Consider the following 27624-nt stretch of genomic DNA (forward strand, 5'->3'; position numbering starts at 1 on the left):
CCCGATCCTGGACTCGGATAAATGACGCAATAGTGGTACCCGTCCTACACTACCTTCAACCAACCCAGCAAGAACCTACAGGAGAGCAGGAAGAATCAGAAGAACAAGCAGCCCCGGAGGCAGAAGAACCCATGCCAGCAGCCCAGGAGAGTCAACACTCAGCTGACAGTGAGCCTGCCATGCCTGCGGTAAGCCAAAGGACCCGCAGACAGCTGCCTGCACTGCCTGTAAACCCAGCTAGTAACTGTACCCTCAATGATAGTGGGGAAAGCCAGGTTAGACCACCTCCAGACAGTGGGTTACGTAGGTCAACCCGGAGCACTAGGGGGCAGATACCCGCTTGCTGGAAAATATAGGGTGTGCTAAAAACTGTAAATAACCCTTATAAATAATTGTCAAATGTTGAAATGTTTGAAAAGTTAATTGCATGACCAGTGATTATGTTTTTCAGTTTCTTTCAGTTAACCAAACGGACTAACAGGTTATGGACATTAAATAACCGGGACTCTTTGTAAGGTTTGTTTGGAGCTTAACCGAGGAATGAATAAAGACTGTCCACCAAAGACTGTCAAGGACTCGGGGCTAGGACAGACCCCCACCCGGTTTAAGCTCCCTTTTGTTGGTGATATGGACACCCGGTCACAGACCACACTGTGACCTTAAGAACTCAAATTGTGCTGGTATTTGCTGATGTTTTATGGTCGGGTGTATTTACCCTGTTTGTTTTTGGCCTAAAGGGCTTAGTCCCGGGGTACTAAACTTTTACTAGGGGGGAATGTGTCACCCCAGGCCTGGATGCCACAAATAATAAAGGCTGTGTCTGAGAGCAGGAGGGAGGTTCCCTGGTTAGGGACAATTAGCATGCAGCACCTCCTGTCCCAGGCCAGTAGGGGGAGTAGGCTGCCCTATAAAATCTGGAACTGGGGGCAGGGTTAGAGAGACCTGGGAGACCTGAGACCGTGACTGAGTCTAGTCCCAGAGAGTAAGGGTCAGCAGCAAGCTGAGGAGGTCATGAGGCAGTGGAGGAACTGCTAGCCAGGGACGTACGGCGCCGAGAGCCTGTCCTGGCAGAGAGGGAGAACCATCTAACCGGACATTGGGGTCCGAGGCTGTAAAGACTCTAAGTCCAGCAGCAAAGAACCAATCCGTGAGGGATTTCATGTCCCTTGGCCTAAGAAGCCCGGAGGCTCCGCCACAACAGAAGGGACCAGCAAAGCCAAGAGAGGCCAGAGGTAAAAGGAGCCCAAGTTTCAAGCCATACGGGCGAGAATACACGGCACGCTCAGGGACGTGGGCTATTATACCACAAAGAGGGGAGTAGTCAGAAAGAGCATAGAGAGCATGGTAGGCGTACACACTCACCCTGACCAGAGGGGCTTCCCGAGTGTTCTCAGACATCCAGGCCCCCTTCTAGCCGGTACTGTTGTTGGGTCATTACCATCTGTTACAATAAAGACCCTGAACTGTTTAAGCGGACTCTGCATTCTTACTATCGCGGCCGGAACTATCACCCCCAACATCCACCTACACTGCCCTGGGGCTACACTCCTCCCGTGGGGAGTTATACCATTCCTGTGCTGCTCACCAACACCAGCCCCAGTGGTCTGCCCTGCAGCGGCGGTTATCCCTGACCGCAATCCACGGGTGGCGTAGTCGGACTTTCACATATGTATATATATATATATATATATATATATATATATATATATAAAGAGACTGCCACCATTTTAGCCTGACACCCTGAGCACGGGACCGGGTTGCCACTACTACCCCCATCAGCACCGCGCAACCCAGAGACCCGGTCTCGAGTACCCCACGGCCCAGGGGGCGAGTCACTACCACTTGCCTACTTTGGAGACATCATATGAAGAGAGCAATCACTGGAGAAGGACATCATGGTCGGAAGAATAGAAGGAACAAGTCGAAGAGGAAAACTAGCAACCCGATGACTTGATGCAATCAAAATAACAGTGGAGAAGACCCTGGTGGACCTATCTAGGCATGCACAAGATCCATCTTCCTACAGCTAGTTCATCCATCAAGTCGCCATAGCTCGAGAACGATCTGAAGACCGTTAATAATAAAACAAGCCATCCAGCCCACAGAAGTTCAGGACCCCAAGTAGAAATAGAAAAAAAAAATGAAAAAGATAAAATGTGTAAAACGATTAAAAAAAAAAAAATCCTCAATAATTCGCCAATTAAAATGTTTTTAGCTAAAATATACAAAAAAAAAAACCCCACTACATCATTGGTATGACAATCCTTAACAATGCATCTGTACCTACTTAAGTATCACTGGCAAAGAAAAAAAATAAAGAAAAAGAAAACGATGTCTGAATTGTGAAAAATAAATGGAATAAAAAGTGACAAAAAAATTCCTACAGAATGTTCTCCACAATGTCACATCTAAAAGCTTAATCCACAAAGAATCACGCAAGGCTCCGATGGAAAAAAAAATAATGTGAGGGGTCATTGGATGTGGAAACTGACATTTCTTCCAAGTATTTTTAATGAGCAAAATTAGTAAAACACAATGAAAACAACAAAGTAAATGTGGTATCAATGTAATCAAGGTCCACGGAAAGAAGTTACAACATTGTTTATAATGCTTGGAGAATGACAAAAAAAAAGTGTCAGAATTGCTGTTTTTTGTCTTATTTCTCCCATCTAAAAGACTAAAAAGCAATCAAAAAAAGTCATCTGTACTCCAAGGTTGTTCCGATGAAAACCTTAATTCATCTCGCAATAACAAGTCCCTCACACGGCTTTATTGAAAATAAAAGTTATAGCTGTTGAAGAATAGTGAAATAAAATAGCTTGTTTTATGAAGTTTTTCTTCTGCAGCAGAAGTGAAATATGAAGAACTATCTAAGTCTGATATCACTGTAATTGTAATGACCTGCAGAATAAAGATACTAATGGAAATGGCCTGGCCAAATATGATGGCTCCCCTAGAAAAGATTGAAAATAATTTGACCATAGGAACGTGTTACACTAAGGTGCGTCCTGTAATTAGCATCACGGGTGTCTATAAGATTGTAATTAATCAGTGTCTATTTGAAAGGTGAAAAGTAGCCACTGTGCTGTTTGTTATCACATGGAGCAAAGAAAGTCAAGGAGAGAGTTGTCTCAGGCGATTAAAGAGCAAATTATTTGCAAAGATGTTACAGGTAAAGGCTATAAGATGTCTCCTACAGCCAGTTGTTCCTGTAACTACATCAGACATGTAAGGTCTATGGGACTGTAGCAGGACCAACCTGGACGCGGCTGCAAGAGGAAAACTGATGACACATAATGATGACGGATAATATGAATGGAAACTTCCAGAAAGATTAGAAGTGAACTCCAAGGTCAAGGTCCATCAATGTCAGATCGCATCATCCGGCGCAGTCTTGGCCAAAATGGACTGGAATTTGCCAATATGCATATTGACGAGCTTCTGGGAGAACGCCATCTGGACAGATAAAGACTAGACTGGAGCTTTTTGGCGTCACATCAGCCCTGTGTTCACAGATGCAGAAACAAAGGACAGAACATTGTACCTGCTGTGACACATGGAGGAGGTCGGGGATATTCTGGGGAGGCTCTCCTCTATCTGGTACAGGGGGCCCTGAATCTATGCAGGGTACAATGAAAGCTAAAAACTATCAAGACATTCTGGAACCAAATGTGCTTCCGAGTGTCCAAAAGCTTGGTCTGAGCCGCAGGTCACGGCTCCTACGACATGATAATGACTCAAAACGGCAAAAACATCCAAGAACGGCTGAAAGCAAAGTATCGGACTCTTCTGAAAAGGCTTCTATGACCCTGATCTACACCCTTACAGAACATCTGAGGACGGAGCTGAGGCCTGCAGTCTGGAGAAGACGTCTCCAAGCCTGAGACGCAAGGAGCCGTGGGCTCACGAGTAGGGATTAGCAGAACCGTGGAAGTTTGGGTTCTGGTACCCGACCCCGAACTGTATTAAAAAGTTCGGTACAGGTACCTGAACTTTACCCACACTTGAACCAGAACCCGGATCCCATTGATAACAATGGGGACCCGACAGTTTGAGCTGGAAAATTCTCTTCGAACATTGCAACGGACTTCCGGGAGAATTCCGTGTTCGGCATTTAGCACCGGACGCTAACGGTCAGGTCCAATTCCCGGCTTCGCTCATCTCTCTACTCATGAGGAGCCGCCAAAATCCCTGTGGACTGGGCAGAAATCGATCTGTGTGCAGCGATCGCCTCAAAGGTCGTGCAACAACATTTTAAGGACATTTTCATTTAGATTTTTTTTATTACATTTGTTTTACGTTTTTCTATTGAACCAAAATTCAAAATCAAAAAAGAAAAATCTGATTCTCATTATTGATATTCAGTAAATTTACATTAAAAATTACTTTTGTCAGTTACAGGTTATTTCAGTGACCGGTGGTGGTGGTGGTGGTGGGGTTCTTACTTTAATAGAAAGGTAACTTTTTTTTTTTTAGGAAAAAAAGTTTACTTTATAATTTTCAAATAGAGATAATGTACAAATATATAAAAAGCCGTGCAAACTATGTAAAACATAAATGCCAGTGACATAAATGAGCAATAGAATATATAACAATAGACGAGAAATGATAATTGAGGCATGAACTAAAGAGTCACAAAACCTGGTCACAGAGCGAACCAAGTAACAACAAATACTATCTACAAATTGTCAATTATGAATTTCGGAAGCGAATGGACAAAAAACAGGATTGATCTGTGGCCATCGCCTTTAATTACATATTTTTTTATTTAGAACCTGAAATCCTTTCTGAGACCCCTCTAATTGTTTCTTTGTGATCCCTACAACCTAGGTTCACAACCTGTGCTACGTTGACTTGAGGGTCCTGCCATGTGTAATGGTGTAGCACACAGGAATTTTTCTTTGTTGAGTCTTCGGAAAAACATCTAGAATTTCACTTTCAAAATTTCTTCAGGAAATTATAAAAACTTTCCAAAGAAAGACTGTGTCCTGTAGTGTTTTTCATTAGACCTCCCCCCAAAAAACAACAACAAAAAAAACAATGTGCATATACCTTGAGAGGGATAATTGGCATGAGAAAGTTGAGAAACTCCTCTTGAAGGCTCATGAGACCACTGAAAAGTCCAACTTGTTGCATCATCAGATCAGATACTTTTTTTTTTTTAGAAGTTTTTCCTTTATAAAAATCTCCACTTTATCCCTTTGAGTCGATGAATCATTTTTACCTGTAGAGCTTTCGTCCTTACCCCAAACAGCAAAGGGTTGAGAAGCGGGGGTAACACCAAGGAGGGTGTAGACAGAAGGATGTGACCGCTAATGGGGAGATTGGCACTACCCACTCTGTATCGAATGAAGACGAATATGAATCCCACCAGAAAGATGGAGAAGTTGATTAGGTGGGTGACGAGCGTGTGCATGGCCTTCCGACTGGACTCTCGTGATAACTTACGACATACAAGATAGATCCGAAGGTATGAGAAAATGATGAAGATGGTGGAGAACAGGAACAAGGCAACAGTCATAATTGTCCCATATATGTTATTAATAAAAGTGTCAATGCAAGCCAAAATAAATATAGACATGTTGTCACAAAAAATATTTTTGATTTGTGTCCCACATAGAGGAACCCTCATGGTCAGGAGCAAGGCCACCAGGATCACTATGAAGGAGGACACTAGAGACCAGGCTAGAAGATGAGTGGCTTTCTTGTTGGTCATCAGGGTGATGTACTGTAATGGATGATACACAGCCAGATACTGGTCGTAGGCCATAATGGTAAAGGTCAATATTTCATAGTAGGCAAAAATTGACACACTCAGAGATTGGACAAGACAACCATTGTAGGAGATGGTCTTAGAAGATGTCAACAGATCTATGATAAACTTTGGGAAGAATGAGCAGCTCCCGAAGATCCCATTGCAGATGAGATTACATATGAGGATGTACATAGGTTTATGGAGACTTTCCTCCGTCAAGACCATATGCACAATGAAAGCACTCAAGCCCATGGTGGTGAAGTACACAATGAGAGAAAAGACACAGTAGAGGAACCTATGATCTTCCATCTCCACGAGACCCAAGAGCTCAAAGCTGGTCATGATTGAAGATCTGTTTTCCATCTTTGCAAATTAGCTTGACTTGATCTGATAAGGATGACATTTAGAGAAGAATTACATCATGAGAGCCCTTTACATTCACTAAGTAAGGCTTTGCATCATACATTTTTGTCATTTTCTTCTTGATAGTAGATGTGAATTTATAACACTGGTATATATCTTATTAGGGGATAGTGATTTCCTCCTCATCCACCTGCAGACTCTATAAATGTTCACAAACCTGCAGTAATATCATAGGAGGGAGATGCAGCTGGAGTATCTCTCAGTGCACCCGAGACTGCAGGCTGTGAGAGGGGAGGAGGAGCTGCAGTGTAGAAACCTGTGATTGGGTCAGACCACACAGGACAGCTCTGACATCATCCCTGGAAGAACCTGATAACTTAGAAGGTATGGAGACAAAAAAAACCCCCTCTGCTCTTAAAGGGGTCATTGTAGACATTTCGATGTACAACTACTGCTACAACATAGTCCAGGGCAATTACCTTGTGTTGAAAAGTCACTTTATTTGCACCATTGTGCAAGTGGCTACAGAATACCACCATAAATTCCCCAATGGTCTATTATAAGTTTCCTCCTTTTAACTCCTTGGCTCAAAATACCATACAAATACATCACTGTGATTGCACAGTAGCAGTTCTCATGCAATCACCGCAGGTCCCCAGCTCCTGCTTCAGCCACCAAGATAACTTTAATCCTGGCCATTTAACCCATTGGACACTGTTATCAATAGCTGCTTCAGGATCTACACGCGTAGAGGACCCTTCCGCTGTTGCCCCTGCGATCATGGGATGCCGACCAGTTGCTGTAGCATCTTACTTCACTCCTAAAAAGAAAAAGCCCTGTCCCATATATCAATAGGTAACACTTCTCTGCATTTACTGTTCCATGACGTCCATTCATAAGAAGGAATAAAAAAGGAAGTCAAAGACAGGAAAATCTGGGCTTCTGAAGATGCCACAAGGACAACCCCCGAGCAATCACAATATTGATATTCCTGCAGTAGTTAGGACAGGAGCGAGCAGACACCTGACTCGCCCCCTGGGCCGTGGGGCACTCGGATCCGGGCCATAGGGGGAACGATGGGGGTAGTAGTGGCGACCCGGTTCCGTGGCTCAGGGTGGTCAGGCCAATGGTAGTCTGCTATGTTCTGCTGATAATGTCCGACTACGCCACCCGTGGATTGCGGTTATTAGGAACCGCCGCTGCTTGCAGACCGCTGAGGCTGATGAGGTGTGCAGCTAGGGTAGTGTGACTCCCCGCGGGAAGAGTGCGGCCCCAGGGCAGTATAGTGGATGGTGGGAGTGATGGTAGTGAGAGTCCCAGTGATGATAGTGCTGGAGGAGCAAGGAGCACACAGACAACAGGTTGCAGTCCAGGGTCTTTACTTGAACAGGTAAACTGACCCACAAACAGTCCCGGCTAGGAGGGGACCTGGATGTCTGAGAGCAACGGGGAAATTGGCCCTGGTCAGGGTGAGGGTGTAGGCCTACCGTGCTTTCTGCGCTCCTACTGGCTATCTCCTCCTGATAGGGTAACAGCCCACGTTTCCGAGCTTTCCGTGTATTCTCGCCTGTATGGCCTGCGACGTGGGTTCCTTTCTGCTCCCAGCCTTGTACGGCTTTACTGGTCCCTTCGGTTGTGGCAGGGCCTCCAGGCTTCTTAGGCCAAGGAATGTACAGTCCCTTGCGGGCTGGTTCTCTGCTGGGGGATGTGGAATCCTTCCAGCCTCAGACACCAAAGTCTGGTTAAGTAAGTCTTTTCTCTGCCAAGACAGGCTCACTGCGCCTCTTGTCTCTGGCTTGTGGCTCTTCTCCTGCCACACTTCCTCTTAGGTTACAATGCAACTGTCCCTCTCTGCTCTGGGACCTGAATCCTCAGACAGGTCGCCCAGTTCTCTCTAACCCTGTCCCCAGTACCAGCTTTTATAGGGGCAGCCTGCTCCCCCTACTGGCCTGAGACAGGAGGCATTGCATGCTAATGTTCCCCTGACCAGAGAACCTCCCCCTTGCTCTCAGACACAGCTTTATTACACTTGTGGCATCCAGGTAGGGTGACACACACCCATCTCATGGCTGCTTGATAGGCAAATAATCCCATTTAGACAATCATCCTGAAGAGCAAATTTGCCCAAATTTTATTTTGACACATCACTCGAAATTGGACAGGAAATTCAATTTATTTCATGCGAATCGAATGTTCCTTTTATGCATTGGCGTCTCTCCTGACCCCAGACCTTGCCACTCACCCGTCCCGCCAATTCAGCCCCTCACATGGTCCTCCGCTCAGTTTCCTCCAGCTTTTTTCCTAGTCATGACCTAGCTTTGGGTAATGCACATTGCGGCGTTAGAGGCCTACTCTCCATTGGAAGCCTCGTCACAGAGACACGGTGTGAAGAAGGAATGACCAGGCCGGAGAGAGCTCCATAGAGGACCAGATGTGGTGGTGCAGCAGTGGTGTGGGACTGGTGAGCGGTAAGGTATTTTTTATTAATCCATTTCTTGGCTCTCTACATCCAAAAAAAATATGGCTTTCACCATTTTGCTGAATTCATCCGATGTGAAACTCCCCCAAAAAATTTGAACTTAATCTATGTTGATTTATTTGTAAAATTCCAAGTAAATTCAATGCACCTTGAACCAATTTGACTCTTTAGACGATCATTGCAAGCGGCTGCTCATGAGTATTTTGTGATTGACCGACCCCGATTTAAAGAATCAAGAAGAAAATATCAAAAAGTTAAACATTAGGAACCTTCATCTTTGTGACTTTTCAACCTTACATCTATATTTCCAACAAGTGGCCAAAATACAAGTCCCGGTAACCACCCTCCTCCATAGCTTACCAATGCTGTAGGACAGGCACGGGCCAGCAGCCATATTATATCTACGGAAACCCGTCCTGTTATGTCCTCTCCTGTGTAACTCTCGCAGCTTCATCGCACGCTTCCATATATTTATATCTCCATACCTTTCCCTCGAGTTTCATGAGTTAGAAAATCCCAAAGGATCAAGTTCATCAGAATTAGGAAATGAGCAATTTGTATGGCAGACAGATGAGGTCTCGCTGCTTTCATGAACGTCTCTGATGATTATTTTTCTTTTTTATCCTATATGCTGATAAGATACTTTTTTGCTTGTTTTTTTCATATACAGAAATACATTTTTTTTTGCATCTCATGTCCTGTCGCTGAATCATGCAGCAAAGTATCAGAATCACACCGTCAGGTGATGTAAAACTTGGGTTTTCTTAAATGACGAAACGCGTGGTTTTCATGAAATGCAGAAGGTGATAATTGATGAACAGCCAGAAAATTGGCACATGGCAGATCTGCACCTCATCTGTAGATAAGATGTGTCTGTTTTATGTATAAAGCTTCATTACCGACAAATCTCAGGTGGAGGAGGCTGTGGGAATGTCAATAAAGTAGTGCCTGGTACTGGTTTCTGGAAAAACAAGAAGATGTCTCCGCTGTGTATTCTCTGCTGGACATACAAGACCACCAGAAATTATATAGTACCAGACTTTCTGGATACAAATTCTAAGTGAACAGAATCCCCAGGAACGAAATCCACGGAATTTAAAGCTGTGGGAATGAACTATATTAGGTTATTGCTTTTGAGCACTTGGGAATAATATCAGGATTATTATACCAGGCACATTGTAGACTAGGAGAATCCCAGCAACAACATCATATGAGGCACATTGTAGACTAGGAGAATACCAGCAAGAGCATCATATGAGGCACATTGTAGACTAGGAGAATCCCAGCAAGAGCATCATATGAGGCACATTGTAGACTAGGAGAATCCCAGCAAGAGCATCATATGAGGCGCATTGTAGACTAGAAGAATCCCAGCAAGAGCATCATATGAGAAACATTGTAGACTAGGAGAATCCCAGCAAGAGCATCATATGAGGCGCATTGTAGACTAGGAGAATCCCAGCAAGATCATCATATGAGGCGCATTGTAGACTAGGAGAATCCCAGTAAGAGCATCATATGAGGCACATTGTAGACTAGGAGAATACCAGCAAGAGCATCATATGAGGCACATTGTAGACTAGGAGAATCCCAGCTAGAGCATCATATGAGGCACATTGTAGACTAGGAGAATACCAGCAAGACCATCATATGAGGCACATTGTAGACTAGGAGAATACCAGCAAGAGCATCATATGAGGCACATTGTAGACTAGGAGAATACCAGCAAGACCATCATATGAGGCACATTGTAGACTAGGAGAATCCCAGCAAGAGCATCATATGAGGCGCATTGTAGACTAGGAGAATACCAGCAAGACCATCATATGAGGCACATTGTAGACTAGGAGAATCCCAGCAAGAGCATCATATGAGGCGCATTGTAGACTAGGAGAATACCAGCAAGACCATCATATGAGGCACATTGTAGACTAGGAGAATACCAGCAACAGCATCATATGAGGCACATTGTAGACTAGGAGAATACCAGCAAGAGCATCATATGAGGCACATTGTAGACTAGGAGAATCCCAGCAAGAGCATCATATGAGGCACATTGTAGACTAGGAGAATACCAGCAAGAGCATCATATGAGGCACATTGTAGACTAGGAGAATACCAGCAAGAGCATCATATGAGGCACATTGTAGACTAGGAGAATACCAGCAAGAGCATCATATGAGGCGCATTGTAGACTAGGAGAATCCCAGTAAGAGCATCATATGAGGCACATTGTAGACTAGGAGAATCCCAGCAAGAGCATCATATGAGGCACATTGTAGACTAGGAGAATCCCAGCAAGAGCATCATATGAGGCACATTGTAGACTAGGAGAATCCCAGCAAGATCATCATATGATGCACATTGTAGACTAGGAGAATCCCAGCAAGATCATCATATGATGCACATTGTAGAGTAGGAGAATCCCAGCAAGAGCATCATATGAGGCACATTGTAGACTAGGAGAATCCCAGCAAGAGCATCATATGAGGCACATTGTAGACTAGGAGAATCCCAGTAAGAGCATCATATGAGGCACATTGTAGACTAGGAGAATCCCAGCAAGAGCATCATATGAGGCACATTGTAGACTAGGAGAATCCCAGCAAGAGCATCATATGATGCACATTGTAGACTAGGAGAATCCCAGTAAGAGCATCATATGAGGCACATTGTAGACTAGGAGAATCCCAGCAAGAGCATCATATGAGGCACATTGTAGACTAGGAGAATCCCAGCTAGAGCATCATATGAGGCACATTGTAGACTAGGAGAATCCCAGCAAGATCATCATATGATGCACATTGTTGACTAGGAGAATCCCAGCAAGAGCATCATATGAGGCACATTGTAGACTAGGAGAATCCCAGCAAGAGCATCATATGAGGCACATTGTAGACTAGGAGAATCCCAGCAAGAGCATCATATAAGGCACATTGTAGACTAGGAGAATCCCAGTAAGAGCATCATATGAGGCACATTGTAGACTAGGAGAATCCCAGCAAGAGCATCATATGAGGCACATTGTAGACTAGGAGAATCCCAGCAAGAGCATCATATGAGGCACATTGTAGACTAGGAGAATCCCAGCAAGATCATCATATGATGCACATTGTAGACTAGGAGAATCCCAGCAAGAGCATCATATGAGGCACATTGTAGACTAGGAGAATACCAGCAAGAGCATCATATGAGGCACATTGTAGACTAGGAGAATACCAGCAAGATCATCATATGAGGCACATTGTAGACTAGGAGAATCCCAGCAAGAGCATCATATGAGGCGCATTGTAGACTAGGAGGATCCCAGTAAGAGCATCATATGAGGCGCATTGTAGACTAAGAGAATCCCAGCAAGAGCATCATATGATGCACATTGTAGACTAGGAGAATCCCAGCAAGAGCATCATATGAGGCACATTGTAGACTAGGAGAATCCCAGCAAGAGCATCATATAAGGCACATTGTAGACTAGGAGAATCCCAGTAAGAGCATCATATGAGGCACATTGTAGACTAGGAGAATCCCAGCAAGAGCATCATATGAGGCACATTGTAGACTAGGAGAATCCCAGCAAGAGCATCATATGAGGCACATTGTAGACTAGGAGAATACCAGCAAGAGCATCATATGAGGCACATTGTAGACTAGGAGAATACCAGCAAGATCATCATATGAGGCACATTGTAGACTAGGAGAATCCCAGCAAGAGCATCATATGAGGCGCATTGTAGACTAGGAGATTCCCAGTAAGAGCATCATATGAGGCGCATTGTAGACTAAGAGAATCCCAGCAAGAGCATCATATGAGGCACATTGTAGACTAGGAGAATCCCAGCAAGAGCATCATATGAGGCACATTGTAGACTAGGAGAATCCCAGCAAGAGCATCATATAAGGCACATTGTAGACTAGTAGAATCCCAGTAAGAGCATCATATGAGGCACATTGTAGACTAGGAGAATCCCAGCAAGAGCATCATATGAGGCACATTGTAGACTAGGAGAATTCCAGCTAGAGCATCATATGAGGCACATTGTAGACTAGGAGAATCCCAGCAAGAGCATCATGTGAGGCGCATTGTAGACTAGGAGAATGCCAGCAACAGCATCATATGAGGCGCATTGTAGACTAGGAGAATCCCAGCAAGAGCATCATATGAGGCGCATTGTAGACTAGGAGAATCCCAGCAAGAGCATCATATGAGGCGCATTGTAGACTAGGAGAATCCCAGCAAGATCACCATATGAGGCGCATTGTAGACTAGGAGAATCCCAGCAAGAGAATCATATGAGGCACATTGTAGACTAGGAGAATCCCAGCAAGAGCATCATATGAGGCACATTGTAGACTAGGAGAATCCCAGCAAGAGCATCATATGATGCACATTGTAGACTAGGAGAATCCCAGTAAGAGCATCATATGAGGCACATTGTAGACTAGGAGAATCCCAGCAAGAGCATCATATGAGGCACATTGTAGACTAGGAGAATCCCAGCTAGAGCATCATATGAGGCACATTGTAGACTAGGAGAATCCCAGCAAGATCATCATATGATGCACATTGTAGACTAGGAGAATCCCAGCAAGAGCATCATATGAGGCACATTGTAGACTAGGAGAATCCCAGCAAGAGCATCATATGAGGCACATTGTAGACTAGGAGAATCCCAGCAAGAGCATCATATAAGGCACATTGTAGACTAGGAGAATCCCAGTAAGAGCATCATATGAGGCACATTGTAGACTAGGAGAATCCCAGCAAGAGCATCATATGAGGCACATTGTAGACTAGGAGAATCCCAGCAAGAGCATCATATGAGGCACATTGTAGACTAGGAGAATCCCAGCAAGATCATCATATGATGCACATTGTAGACTAGGAGAATCCCAGCAAGAGCATCATATGAGGCACATTGTAGACTAGGAGAATACCAGCAAGAGCATCATATGAGGCACATTGTAGACTAGGAGAATACCAGCAAGATCATCATATGAGGCACATTGTAGACTAGGAGAATCCCAGCAAGAGCATCATATGAGGCGCATTGTAGACTAGGAGGATCCCAGTAAGAGCATCATATGAGGCGCATTGTAGACTAAGAGAATCCCAGCAAGAGCATCATATGATGCACATTGTAGACTAGGAGAATCCCAGCAAGAGCATCATATGAGGCACATTGTAGACTAGGAGAATCCCAGCAAGAGCATCATATAAGGCACATTGTAGACTAGGAGAATCCCAGTAAGAGCATCATATGAGGCACATTGTAGACTAGGAGAATCCCAGCAAGAGCATCATATGAGGCACATTGTAGACTAGGAGAATCCCAGCAAGAGCATCATATGAGGCACATTGTAGACTAGGAGAATACCAGCAAGAGCATCATATGAGGCACATTGTAGACTAGGAGAATACCAGCAAGATCATCATATGAGGCACATTGTAGACTAGGAGAATCCCAGCAAGAGCATCATATGAGGCGCATTGTAGACTAGGAGATTCCCAGTAAGAGCATCATATGAGGCGCATTGTAGACTAAGAGAATCCCAGCAAGAGCATCATATGAGGCACATTGTAGACTAGGAGAATCCCAGCAAGAGCATCATATGAGGCACATTGTAGACTAGGAGAATCCCAGCAAGAGCATCATATAAGGCACATTGTAGACTAGTAGAATCCCAGTAAGAGCATCATATGAGGCACATTGTAGACTAGGAGAATCCCAGCAAGAGCATCATATGAGGCACATTGTAGACTAGGAGAATTCCAGCTAGAGCATCATATGAGGCACATTGTAGACTAGGAGAATCCCAGCAAGAGCATCATGTGAGGCGCATTGTAGACTAGGAGAATGCCAGCAACAGCATCATATGAGGCGCATTGTAGACTAGGAGAATCCCAGCAAGAGCATCATATGAGGCGCATTGTAGACTAGGAGAATCCCAGCAAGAGCATCATATGAGGCGCATTGTAGACTAGGAGAATCCCAGCAAGATCACCATATGAGGCGCATTGTAGACTAGGAGAATCCCAGCAAGAGAATCATATGAGGCACATTGTAGACTAGGAGAATCCCAGCAAGAGCATCATATGAGGCACATTGTAGACTAGGAGAATCCCAGCAGGAGCATCATATGAAGCACATTATAGACTAGGAGAATCCCAGCAAGAGCATCACTTGAGGCACATTATAGACTAGGAGAATCCCAGCAAGATCATCATATGAGGCACATTGTAGACTAGGAGAATCCCATCAAGAGCATCATATGAGGCACATTATAGACTAGGAGAATCCCAGCAGGAGCATCATATGAGGCACATTGTAGACTAGGAGAATCCCAGCAAGAGCATCATATGAGGCACATTGTAGACTAGGAGAATCCCAGCAGGAGCATCATATGAGGCACATTGAAGACTAGGAGAATCCCAGCAAGATCATCATATGAGGCACATTGTTTACTAGGAGAATCCCAGCAGGAGCATCATATGAGGCACATTGTAGACTAGGAGAATCCCAGCAGGAGCATCATATGAGGCACATTATAGACTAGGAGAATCCCAGCAAGAGCATCACATGAGGCACATTATAGACTAGGAGAATCCCAGCAAGATCATCATATGAGGCACATTGTAGACTAGGAGAATCCCAGCAAGAGCATCATATGAGGCACAATATAGACTAGAAGAATCCCAGCAGGAGCATGATATGAGGCACATTGTAGACTAGGAGAATCCCAGCAGGAGCATCATATGAGGCACATGGTAGACTAGGAGAATCCCAGCAAGAGCATCATATGAGGCACATTGTAGACTAGGAGAATCCCAGCAGGAGCATCATATGAGACACATTGTAGAGTAGGAGAATCCCAGCAGGAGCATCATAAGAGGCACATTGTAGACTAGGAGAATCCCAGCAAGAGCATCATATGAGGCACATTGTAGACTAAGAGAATCCCAGCAAGAGCATCATATGAGGCACATTGTAGACTAGGAGAATCCCAGCAAGAGCATCATATGAGGCACATTGTAGACTAGGAGAATCCCAGCAAGAGCATCATATGAGGCACATTGTAGACTAGGAGAATCCCAGCAAGAGCATCATATGAGGCACATTGTAGACTAGGAGAATCCCAGCAAGAGCATCATATGAGGCACATTGTAGACTAGGAGTATCCCAGCAAGAGCCTCATATGAGGCACATTGTAGACTAGGAGAATCCCAGCAAGAGCATCATATGAGGCACATTGTAGACTAGGAGAATCCCAGCAAGAGCATCATATGAGGCACATTGTAGACTAGGAGAATCCCAGCAGGATCATCATATGAGGCATATTGTAGACTAGGAGAATCCCAGCAAGAGCATCATATGAGGCACATTGTAGACTAGGAGAATCCCAGCAAGAGCATCATATGAGGCACATTGTAGACTAGGAGAATCCCAGCAAGAGCATCATATGAGGCACATTGTAGACTAGGAGAATCCCAGCAAGAGCATCATATGAGGCACATTGTAGACTAGGAGAATCCCAGCAAGATCATCATATGATGCACATTGTAGACTAGGAGAATCCCAGCAAGAGCATCATATGAGGCACATTGTAGACTAGGAGAATACCAGCAAGAGCATCATATGAGGCACATTGTAGACTAGGAGAATACCAGCAAGATCATCATATGAGGCACATTGTAGACTAGGAGAATCCCAGCAAGAGCATCATATGAGGCGCATTGTAGACTAGGAGGATCCCAGTAAGAGCATCATATGAGGCGCATTGTAGACTAAGAGAATCCCAGCAAGAGCATCATATGATGCACATTGTAGACTAGGAGAATCCCAGCAAGAGCATCATATGAGGCACATTGTAGACTAGGAGAATCCCAGCAAGAGCATCATATAAGGCACATTGTAGACTAGGAGAATCCCAGTAAGAGCATCATATGAGGCACATTGTAGACTAGGAGAATCCCAGCAAGAGCATCATATGAGGCACATTGTAGACTAGGAGAATCCCAGCAAGAGCATCATATGAGGCACATTGTAGACTAGGAGAATACCAGCAAGAGCATCATATGAGGCACATTGTAGACTAGGAGAATACCAGCAAGATCATCATATGAGGCACATTGTAGACTAGGAGAATCCCAGCAAGAGCATCATATGAGGCGCATTGTAGACTAGGAGATTCCCAGTAAGAGCATCATATGAGGCGCATTGTAGACTAAGAGAATCCCAGCAAGAGCATCATATGAGGCACATTGTAGACTAGGAGAATCCCAGCAAGAGCATCATATGAGGCACATTGTAGACTAGGAGAATCCCAGCAAGAGCATCATATAAGGCACATTGTAGACTAGTAGAATCCCAGTAAGAGCATCATATGAGGCACATTGTAGACTAGGAGAATCCCAGCAAGAGCATCATATGAGGCACATTGTAGACTAGGAGAATTCCAGCTAGAGCATCATATGAGGCACATTGTAGACTAGGAGAATCCCAGCAAGAGCATCATGTGAGGCGCATTGTAGACTAGGAGAATGCCAGCAACAGCATCATATGAGGCGCATTGTAGACTAGGAGAATCCCAGCAAGAGCATCATATGAGGCGCATTGTAGACTAGGAGAATCCCAGCAAGAGCATCATATGAGGCGCATTGTAGACTAGGAGAATCCCAGCAAGATCACCATATGAGGCGCATTGTAGACTAGGAGAATCCCAGCAAGAGAATCATATGAGGCACATTGTAGACTAGGAGAATCCCAGCAAGAGCATCATATGAGGCACATTGTAGACTAGGAGAATCCCAGCAGGAGCATCATATGAAGCACATTATAGACTAGGAGAATCCCAGCAAGAGCATCACTTGAGGCACATTATAGACTAGGAGAATCCCAGCAAGATCATCATATGAGGCACATTGTAGACTAGGAGAATCCCATCAAGAGCATCATATGAGGCACATTATAGACTAGGAGAATCCCAGCAGGAGCATCATATGAGGCACATTGTAGACTAGGAGAATCCCAGCAAGAGCATCATATGAGGCACATTGTAGACTAGGAGAATCCCAGCAGGAGCATCATATGAGGCACATTGAAGACTAGGAGAATCCCAGCAAGATCATCATATGAGGCACATTGTTTACTAGGAGAATCCCAGCAGGAGCATCATATGAGGCACATTGTAGACTAGGAGAATCCCAGCAGGAGCATCATATGAGGCACATTATAGACTAGGAGAATCCCAGCAAGAGCATCACATGAGGCACATTATAGACTAGGAGAATCCCAGCAAGATCATCATATGAGGCACATTGTAGACTAGGAGAATCCCAGCAAGAGCATCATATGAGGCACAATATAGACTAGAAGAATCCCAGCAGGAGCATGATATGAGGCACATTGTAGACTAGGAGAATCCCAGCAGGAGCATCATATGAGGCACATTGTAGACTAGGAGAATCCCAGCAAGAGCATCATATGAGGCACATTGTAGACTAGGAGAATCCCAGCAGGAGCATCATATGAGACACATTGTAGAGTAGGAGAATCCCAGCAGGAGCATCATAAGAGGCACATTGTAGACTAGGAGAATCCCAGCAAGAGCATCATATGAGGCACATTGTAGACTAAGAGAATCCCAGCAAGAGCATCATATGAGGCACATTGTAGACTAGGAGAATCCCAGCAAGAGCATCATATGAGGCACATTGTAGACTAGGAGAATCCCAGCAAGAGCATCATATGAGGCACATTGTAGACTAGGAGAATCCCAGCAAGAGCATCATATGAGGCACATTGTAGACTAGGAGAATCCCAGCAAGAGCATCATATGAGGCACATTGTAGACTAGGAGTATCCCAGCAAGAGCCTCATATGAGGCACATTGTAGACTAGGAGAATCCCAGCAAGAGCATCATATGAGGCACATTGTAGACTAGGAGAATCCCAGCAAGAGCATCATATGAGGCACATTGTAGACTAGGAGAATCCCAGCAGGATCATCATATGAGGCATATTGTAGACTAGGAGAATCCCAGCAAGAGCATCATATGAGGCACATTGTAGACTAGGAGAATCCCAGCAAGAGCATCATATGAGGCACATCGTAGACTAGGAGAATCCCAGCAAGAGCATCATATGAGGCACATCGTAGACTAGGAGAATCCCAGCAAGAGCATCATATGAGGCACATTGTAGACTAGGAGAATCCCAGCAAGAGCATCATATGAGGCACTTTGTAGACTATTACCAACTAACACAAAAAACGCTTTTATCTATTTATTATGAAAGATAATCTTTAATAGTCATATTTGACAAATATAACATACATAAAGTGCCCGTAAAGTCCCCATAAAAAGTGACCTAGTGCAGGCAGAAATATACATTCATCATGATTAATTTTTCCTATTTTCACACCTTCTTACTGAAGACGATAATCTTTCACTACTTGATATATAATATATAGGTGTGAACTTGAACAAAAACAGCCTATACATAATAGGTCACTGATCTTAAAAACAGCAGGAGAAGGTTATTGTAGGTGGGACTTATGAATACATATCTATTATTTCCCAAGCTGCATCAATATACCACATACATGTCAAGGGCTCAACCCTATATATGGAGTCCTTAATCAGATGCTTTACACATACAGTTATATGAAAAAGTTTGGGCACCCCTATTAATCTTAAGCTTAATGTTTTATAAAAATTGGTGTTTTTGCAACAGCTTTTTCAGTTTGATATATGTAATAACTGTTGGACACAGTAATGTTTCTGCCTTGAAATGAGGTTTATTGTACTAACAGAAAATGTGCAATCTGCATTCAAACAAAATTTGACAGGTGCATAAGTATGGGCACCCTTATCATTTTCTTGTTTTAAATACTCCTACCTACTTTTTACTGACTTACTAAAGCCCTTTTTTGGGTTTTGTAACCTCATTGAGCTTTGAACTTCATAGCCAGGTGTATGCAATCATGAGAAAAACTACTTAAAGTGGCCACTTGCAAGTTGTTCTCCTGTTTGAATCTCCTCTGAAGAGTGGCATCATGGGCTCCTCAAAACAACTGTCAAATGATCTGAAAACAAAGATTATTCAACATAGTTGTTCAGGGGAAGGATACAAAAAGTTGTCTCAGAGATTTAACCTGTCAGTTTCCACTGTGAGGAACATAGTAAGGAAATGGAAGAACACAGGGACAGTTCTTGTTAAGGCCAGAAGTGTCAGGCCAAGAAAAACATCAGAAAGGTAGAGAAGAAGAATGGTGAGATCAGTCAAGGACAATCCTCAGACCACCTCCAGAGAGCTGCAGTATCAACTTGCTGCAGATGGTGTCACTGTGCATCGGTCAACTATACAACACACTTTGCACAAGGAGAAGCTGTATGGGAGAGTGATGCGAAAGAAGCCGTTTCTGCAAGCACGCCACAAACAGAGTCGACTGAGGTATGCAAAAGCACATTTGGAGAAGCCAATTTCTATTTGGAAGAAGGTCCTGTGGACTGATGAAACCAAGATTGAGTTGTTTGGTCATACAAAAAGGCATTATGCATGGCGGCAAAAAAACACAACATTCCAAGAAAAACACTTGCTACCCACAGTAAAATTTGGTGGAGGTTCCATCATGCTTTTGGGCTGTGTGGCCAATGCCAGCACCGGGAATCTTGTTAAAGTTGAGGGATGCATGGTTTCCACTCAGTATCAGCAGATTCTTGACAATAATGTTCAAGAATCAGTGACAAAGTTGAAGTTACGCAGGGGATGGATCTTTCAGCAAGACAATGATCCAAAACACCGCTCCAAATCTACTCAGGCATTCATGCAGAGGAACAATTACAATGTTCTGGAATGGCCATCCCAGTCCCCAGACCTGAAAATCATTGAACATCTGTGGGATCATTTGAAGAGGGCTGTCCATGCTCGGAGACCAGCAAACTTAACTGAACTGGAATTGTTTTGTAAAGAGGAATGGTCAAAAATACCTTCATCCAGGATCCAGGAACTCATTAAAAGCTACAGGAAGCGACTAGAGGCTGTTATTTTTGCAAAAGGAGGATCTACTAAATATTAATGTCACTTTTCTGGTGAGGTGCCCATACTTATGCACCTGTCAAATTTTGTTTGAATGCAGATTGCACATTTTCTGTTAGTACAATAAACCTAATTTCAAGGCAGAAACATTACTGTGTCCAACAGTTATTACATATATCAAACTGAAATAGCTGCTGCAAAAACACCAATTTTTATAAAACATTAAGCTTAAGATTAATAGGGGTGCCCAAACTTTTTCATATGACTGTATTACAGTATGATATTCCCAAGGTTAACAGTGCTAATCCCACTTACAGTTTGAGTTTATATGATAATCTGATACTCCATTCCAAATATTTTTTCATGACAATAACATGATCAAAAATAGGACTTATCTGAAATATGTATTTAGGTTGCCCCCATCATTCCTCCAAACTCCTCGACGCGTTCCCCGTTGTTTAGTGGTTCATCAGGAGAAGATAATCCTGCAGAGAGCTACATTGTACCACTCTATCCCCTTCCTTATATGTGTTCACCACGTGAAATCTGATTGAATCCACTTCCACAATCCAGAGACAGAGCCTCATTCATAATCATTGTACTCCTCTGTCTCCTCTCTCTACTACGCATGCTCTAGTGGTGATTCAGACACTAGAGGTTCCCAATGTCTACTGCGCATGTCTGAAAGTCCCGTTTGTAGTCAATTTATATCCTTAATCTCTTATCTCCACTGTGCATGTGTTAGTCGCGATTCAGACACTAGAGGTCTCTGTTCCTACTGCGCATGACCTCCCTTCCCTCCGGAGCCCTGAAGTCGTCACCTCCCATCTAATCTGATGCTGACGTCATCTCCCTGTCAGGAAGTGTTCTCCAGCTGCACATTGTAGACTAGGAGAATCCCATTTTAGATCACCATATGAGGCACATTATAGACTAGGATAATCCCAGCAAGAGCATGATATGAGGCACATTGTAGAGTAGGAGAATCCCAGCAAGAGCATCATGTGAGGCACATTGTAGACTAGGAGAATCCCAGCAAGAGCATCATATGAGGCACATTGTAGACTAGGAGAATCCCAGCAAGAGCATCATATGAGGCACATTGTAGACTAGGAGAATCCCAGCAAGAGCATCATGTGAGGCACATTGTAGACTAGGAGAATCCCAGCAAGAGCATCATGTGAGGCACATTGTAGACTAGGAGAATCCCAGCAAGAGCATGATATGAGGCACATTGTAGAGTAGGAGAATCCCAGCAAGAGCATCATGTGAGGCACATTGTAGACTAGGAGAATCCCAGCAAGAGCATCATGTGAGGCACATTGTAGACTAGGAGAATCCCAGCAAGAGCATGATATGAGGCACATTGTAGAGTAGGAGAATCCCAGCAAGAGCATCATGTGAGGCACATTGTAGACTAGGAGAATCCCAGCAAGAGCATCATATAAGGCACATTGTAGACTAGTAGAATGCCAGCAAGAGCATCATATGAGGCACATTGTAGACTAGGAGAATCCCAGCAAGAGCATCATATGAGGCACATTGTAGACTAGGAGAATCCCAGCAAGAGCATCATATGAGGCACATTGTAGACTAGGAGAATCCCAGCAGGAGCATCATATGAGGCACATTGTAGACTAGGAGAATCCCAGCAAGAGCATGATATGAGGCACATTGTAGACTAGGAGAATCCCAGCAGGAGCATGATATGAGGCACATTGTAGACTAGGAGAATCCCAGCAAGAGCATCATATGAGGCACATTGTAGACTAGGAGAATCCCAGCAAGAGCATCATATGAGGCACATTATAGACTATTAGAATCCCAGCAAGAGCATCATATGAGGCACATTGTAGACTAGGAGAATCCCAGCAAGAGCACCATATGAGGCACATTGTAGACTAGGAGAATCCCAGCAAGATCATCATATGAGGCACATTGTAGACTAGGAGAATCCCAGCAAGATCACCATATGAGGCACATTGTAGACTAGGAGAATCCCAGCAAGAGCATCATATGAGGCACATTGTAGACTAGGAGAATCCCAGCAAGATCATCATATGAGGCACATTGTAGACTAGGAGAATCCCAGCAAGAGCATCATATGAGGCACATTGTAGACTAGGAGAATCACAGCAAGATCATCATATGAGGCACATTATAGAGTAGGAGAATCCCAGCAGGAGCATCATATGAGGCACATTGTAGACTAGGAGAATCCCAGCAAGAGCATGATATGAGGCACATTGTAGACTAGGAGAATCCCAGCAGGAGCATCATATGAGGCACATTGTAGACTAGGAGAATCCCAGCAAGAGCATCATATGAGGCACATTGTAGACTAGGAGAATCCCAGCAAGAGCATCATATGAGGCACATTGTAGACTAGGAGAATCCCAGCAAGAGCACCATATGAGGCACATTGTAGACTAGGAGAATCCCAGCAAGATCATCATATGAGGCACATTGTAGACTAGGAGAATCCCAGCAAGATCATCATATGAGGCACATTGTAGACTAGGAGAATCCCAGCAAGAGCATCATATGAGGCACATTGTAGACTAGGAGAATCCCAGCAAGATCATCATATGAGGCACATTGTAGACTAGGAGAATCCCAGCAAGAGCATCATATGAGGCACATTGTAAACTAGGAGAATCCCAGCAAGAGCATCATATGAGGCACATTGTAGACTAGGAGAATCCCAGCAAGAGCATCATATGAGGCACATTGTAGACTAAGAGAATCCCAGCAAGAGCATTATATGAGGCACATTGTAGATTAGGAGAATCCCAGCAAGAGCATCATATGAGGCACATTGTAGACTAGGAGAATCCCAGCAAGAGCATCATATGAGGCACATTGTAGACTAGGAGAATCCCAGCAAGAGCATCATATGAGGCACATTGTAGACTAGGAGAATCCCAGCAAGATCATCATATGAGGCACATTGTAGACTAGGATAATCCCAGCAAGATCATCATATGAGGCACATTGTAGACTAGGAGAATCCCAGCAGGAGCATCATATGAGGCACATTGTAGACTAGTAGACTAGTCCACTGAACCGTATTCGCACCTTTCCTGGTGAGATCAGTCAGCGGCTTAACAATTATAGAAAAATTCTTAATGAATTTTCTGTAATAATTGGCGAAACCCAAAAATCACTGTATCGATTTCAAACCAATAGGCCTAGGCCATTCCTGCACAGCCTGAACCTTCACCGGGTCCATCTCAAAGCCCTCGCTGGAGATAATGTAGCCCAAAAAACGAATTTTCTGCACAGCGAACTCACATTTCTCCAGCTTAGCAAAAAGTGAATTGTCACTTAACAACTGCAACACTTCACGTACGCTCTGCCAATGAGACTTCAGATCCGGCGAATAAATCAAAATGTCATCCAAATATACCACCACATTCTTACCGATCAGCGGCCTTAGGATGTCATTAATAAGGTTCTGAAAAAACGCTGGTGCATTGGTAAAACCAAAAGGCATAACCAGATTCTCAAAATGACCCACCGGAGTGTTAAAAGCAGTTTTCCATTCATCACCCTACTTCATTTGTAACAAATTGTATGCCCCCCGGAGATCAATCTTAGAGAACCACTTGGCCCCCACTAACTGGTTGAACAAGTCAGGAATTAATGGCAATGGGTAGGAATTGCGTACGGTAATTTTATTAATTTTGCGAAAGTCCAGACATGGACGTAAACCCCCGTACTATTTTTTTACAAAAAAAAATCCAACAGCCACAGGTGACTTAGAAGGTCTAATGTGACCGGCGGCCAAGCTAGTCTGTATGTATTCCTCCAAGGCCTTTCTCTCAGGGATAGTCAGATTAAATAAGCGACTCTTGGGAAGAGTAGCTCCAGGGACAAACTCAATAGTACAATCATAGTCCCTATGAGGGGGCAAAACTTGCGACTCCTCCTCAGAAAAAACCTTCCAAAAATCCTGAATAGGTACAGGTAATTCTCCTTTTCCCACAGCAGCAATGCGACCGTTACAGCATTTATCATAACACGTAGGACTCCAAGACTTAATTTCATTGGTAGACCAGTCCAGTACAGGATTGTGCAGTTTTAACCAAGGTAACCCCAAAACCACTGGAGCAGGCAAACTATTTAATACCGCCAAATCCAAATTCTCTTGGTGAATACCATTAATGGTGAGGGGAAATTCAAAAACCTTGTGAGTAATACATTTCAAGGGAGAGCCATCAACAGCAACCACAGAAATAGGAGATGACAAAAGTTTGGATTCTAATTTTAATTTTTCCAAAAATCCCTTATCAATCACATTGAGTGTAGAACCACAATCCACAAATACCCGAAATTCAATCAACTCCTCCTGGAATGAGGTGCTCCCAGAAAGAAATACTCCCTTTGAATTTAAACAAGCTATACGGGCGTAACTGACCTTTTTTTTTTCTTTGCTCAAACGAAGCACACAGTTCTTAATAAAGTGACCAGATTTACCGCAATAAAAACATAATCCCTTAGCAAACCTGCGGTCTTTTTCCTGAGAGTGGGGTGACATCGCCACAATCTCCATCGGTTCTCCACCTTCCGAGCAGACCTTCTGAAAACTAGGAGCTGCCATTGCAGTAGATTTCTCTTCCTTAATCCTAGCACGCAGTCTCCTGTCCACATGTATAGCTAATTGCATTGCCTCCTGCAAGGTTCCAGGTGTAGGGAAGGCAATAAGCAGATCCTTAACCCTTTCACCTAGACCAGCAAGAAACTGACATTTTAATGCTGAGTCATTCCATTCCACTTCAGCCGACCATCTTCTGAAGTATGTACAATAATTTTCCACATAACCTGATCCCTGCTTCAAACGTCTTAATTCAGTTTCAGCAGATGAGACTCGATCAGGATCATCATACAACAACCCCATAGCAGAAAAAAAATCTTCCACTGATCTAAAACACGGATCATTAGGTTGGAGAGAAAAGGCCCATCCCTGAGGTTCTTTGCGCAAAAGTGACATTATAAACCCAATGCGCTGTGATTCATTCCCAGAGGATCTGGGTCTTAAACGAAAATATAATAAACAAGCGTTTTTAAAGGAAAAAAAATCTTGCTGTTTACCATAAAAAAAATCTGGCAGTCCTACCTTCGGCTCCACAAAATACGCTCCAGGACAGCTACTCACGTGTTGCTGGAGCTCGGCCACCTCCAAAGACAGTCCCTGCAGGCGTTGAGCCAACTCCTGAACAGACACCATGCTGATATCTGGATTTCTTTCCTTAGAGTGTTTTATTTTTGGGCTGGACTTACTGTTATGAACTGCTACAAACACTAAGGAAAGATAGGAAAACTGTCCCTACAATAGGACTAAGCTGATTCCCTATGATGCAGCGGGGGACCTGTTCCTTGTGAACAGACCCACCTAAGTCCTCGGATAGGCAGAAAGTCATGTGACCAAAAAGAAAAAAGACTAACAGGAGGGTTCTAACAAGGAGAATCCCAGCAAGAGCATCATATGAGGCGCATTGTAGACTAGGAGAATCCCAGCAAGAGCATCATATGAGGCACATTGTAGACTAGGAGAATCCCAGCAAGAGCATCATATGAGGCACATTGTAGACTAGGAGAATCCCAGCAAGAGCATCATATGAGGTGCATTGTAGACTAGGAGAATCCCAGCAGGAGCATCATATGAGGTGCATTGTAGACTAGGAGAATCCCAGCAGGAGCATCATATGAGGCACATTGTAGACTAGTAGAATCCCAGCAAGAGCATCATATGAGGCACATTGTAGACAAGGAGAATCCCAGCAAGAGCATCATATGAGGCACATTGTAGACTAGGAGAATCCCAGCAAGATCACCATATGAGGCACATTGTAGACTAGGAGAATCCCAGCAAGATCATCATATGAGAAACATTGTAGACTAGGAGAATCCCAGCAAGAGAATCATATGAGGCACATTGTAGACTAGGAGAATAGCAGCAAGAGCATCATATGAGGCGCATTGTAGACAAGGAGAATCCCAGCAAGAGCATCATATGAGGCACATTGTAGACTAGGAGAATCCCAGCAAGAGCATCATATGAGGCACATTGTAGACTAGTAGAATCCCAGCAAGAGCATCATATGAGGCACATTGTAGACAAGGAGAATCCCAGCAAGAGCATCATATGAGGCACATTGTAGACTAGGAGAATCCCAGCAAGATCACCATATGAGGCACATTGTAGACTAGGAGAATCCCAGCAAGATCATCATATGAGAAACATTGTAGACTAGGAGAATCCCAGCAAGAGAATCATATGAGGCACATTGTAGACTAGGAGAATAGCAGCAAGAGCATCATATGAGGCGCATTGTAGGCTAGTAGAATCCCAGCAAGAGCATCATATGAGGCACATTGTAGACAAGGAGAATCCCATCAAGAGCATCATATGAGGCACATTGTAGACTAGGAGAATCCCAGCAGGAGCATCATATGAGACACATTGTAGACTAGGAGAATCCCAGCAAGAGCATCATATGAGGCACATTGTAGACTAGGAGAATCCCAGCAGGAGCATCATATGAGGCACATTGTAGACTAGGAGAATCCCAGCAAGAGCATCATATGAGGCACATTGTAGACTAGGAGAATCCCAGCAAGAGCATCATATGAGGCACATTGTAATCTAGGAGAATCCCAGCAAGATCATCATATGAGGCACATTGTACAAGACTAGAAGGATAAATCTCCAAATCCAATGAATATATAAGAAAAGAAATCTGTGGCCTCTAAAATAGCAGGACGGCCTGGAGCAGTACTGTACAGTGTTTGCATCGCTTTCATATTCAGATTGAATAACCGAGTAAGGGTTTGATGTGTATATTAGGGCCATGCTAGTAATTTAATGTGAGGTTCTGCAGCAGCTAAGCTGTGTATGATGAGGTTCTTCAGCAGCTCAGGTGTAGTATGAGGTTCTGCAGCAGCTGAGGTGTATTATGAGGTTCTGCAGCAGCTGAGGTGTATTA

General features: G+C 43.9%; 1 protein-coding gene across 1 annotated transcript; it reads right to left on the reverse strand.

The window, feature by feature from the left end:
• Positions 1-5176: 5176 nt before the first annotated feature.
• LOC141242580 (olfactory receptor 4B13-like) lies at positions 5177-7184 on the reverse strand. Its single transcript, XM_073668850.1, has 2 exons — positions 7170-7184; positions 5177-6118 (listed from the first exon to the last, which is right to left on the reverse strand). The coding sequence occupies exons 1-2, from the start codon at positions 7182-7184 to the stop codon at positions 5177-5179; spliced, it is 957 nt and encodes a 318-aa protein (XP_073524951.1).
• Between the last annotated feature and the right edge of the window lie 20440 nt (positions 7185-27624).

This window comes from Phyllobates terribilis, unplaced genomic scaffold (genome assembly GCF_046119375.1).
Source record: "Phyllobates terribilis strain yellow unplaced genomic scaffold, ASM4611937v1 Scaffold_2__4_contigs__length_985480577, whole genome shotgun sequence".
In the NCBI taxonomy this organism is placed as follows: Eukaryota; Metazoa; Chordata; class Amphibia; order Anura; family Dendrobatidae; genus Phyllobates; species Phyllobates terribilis.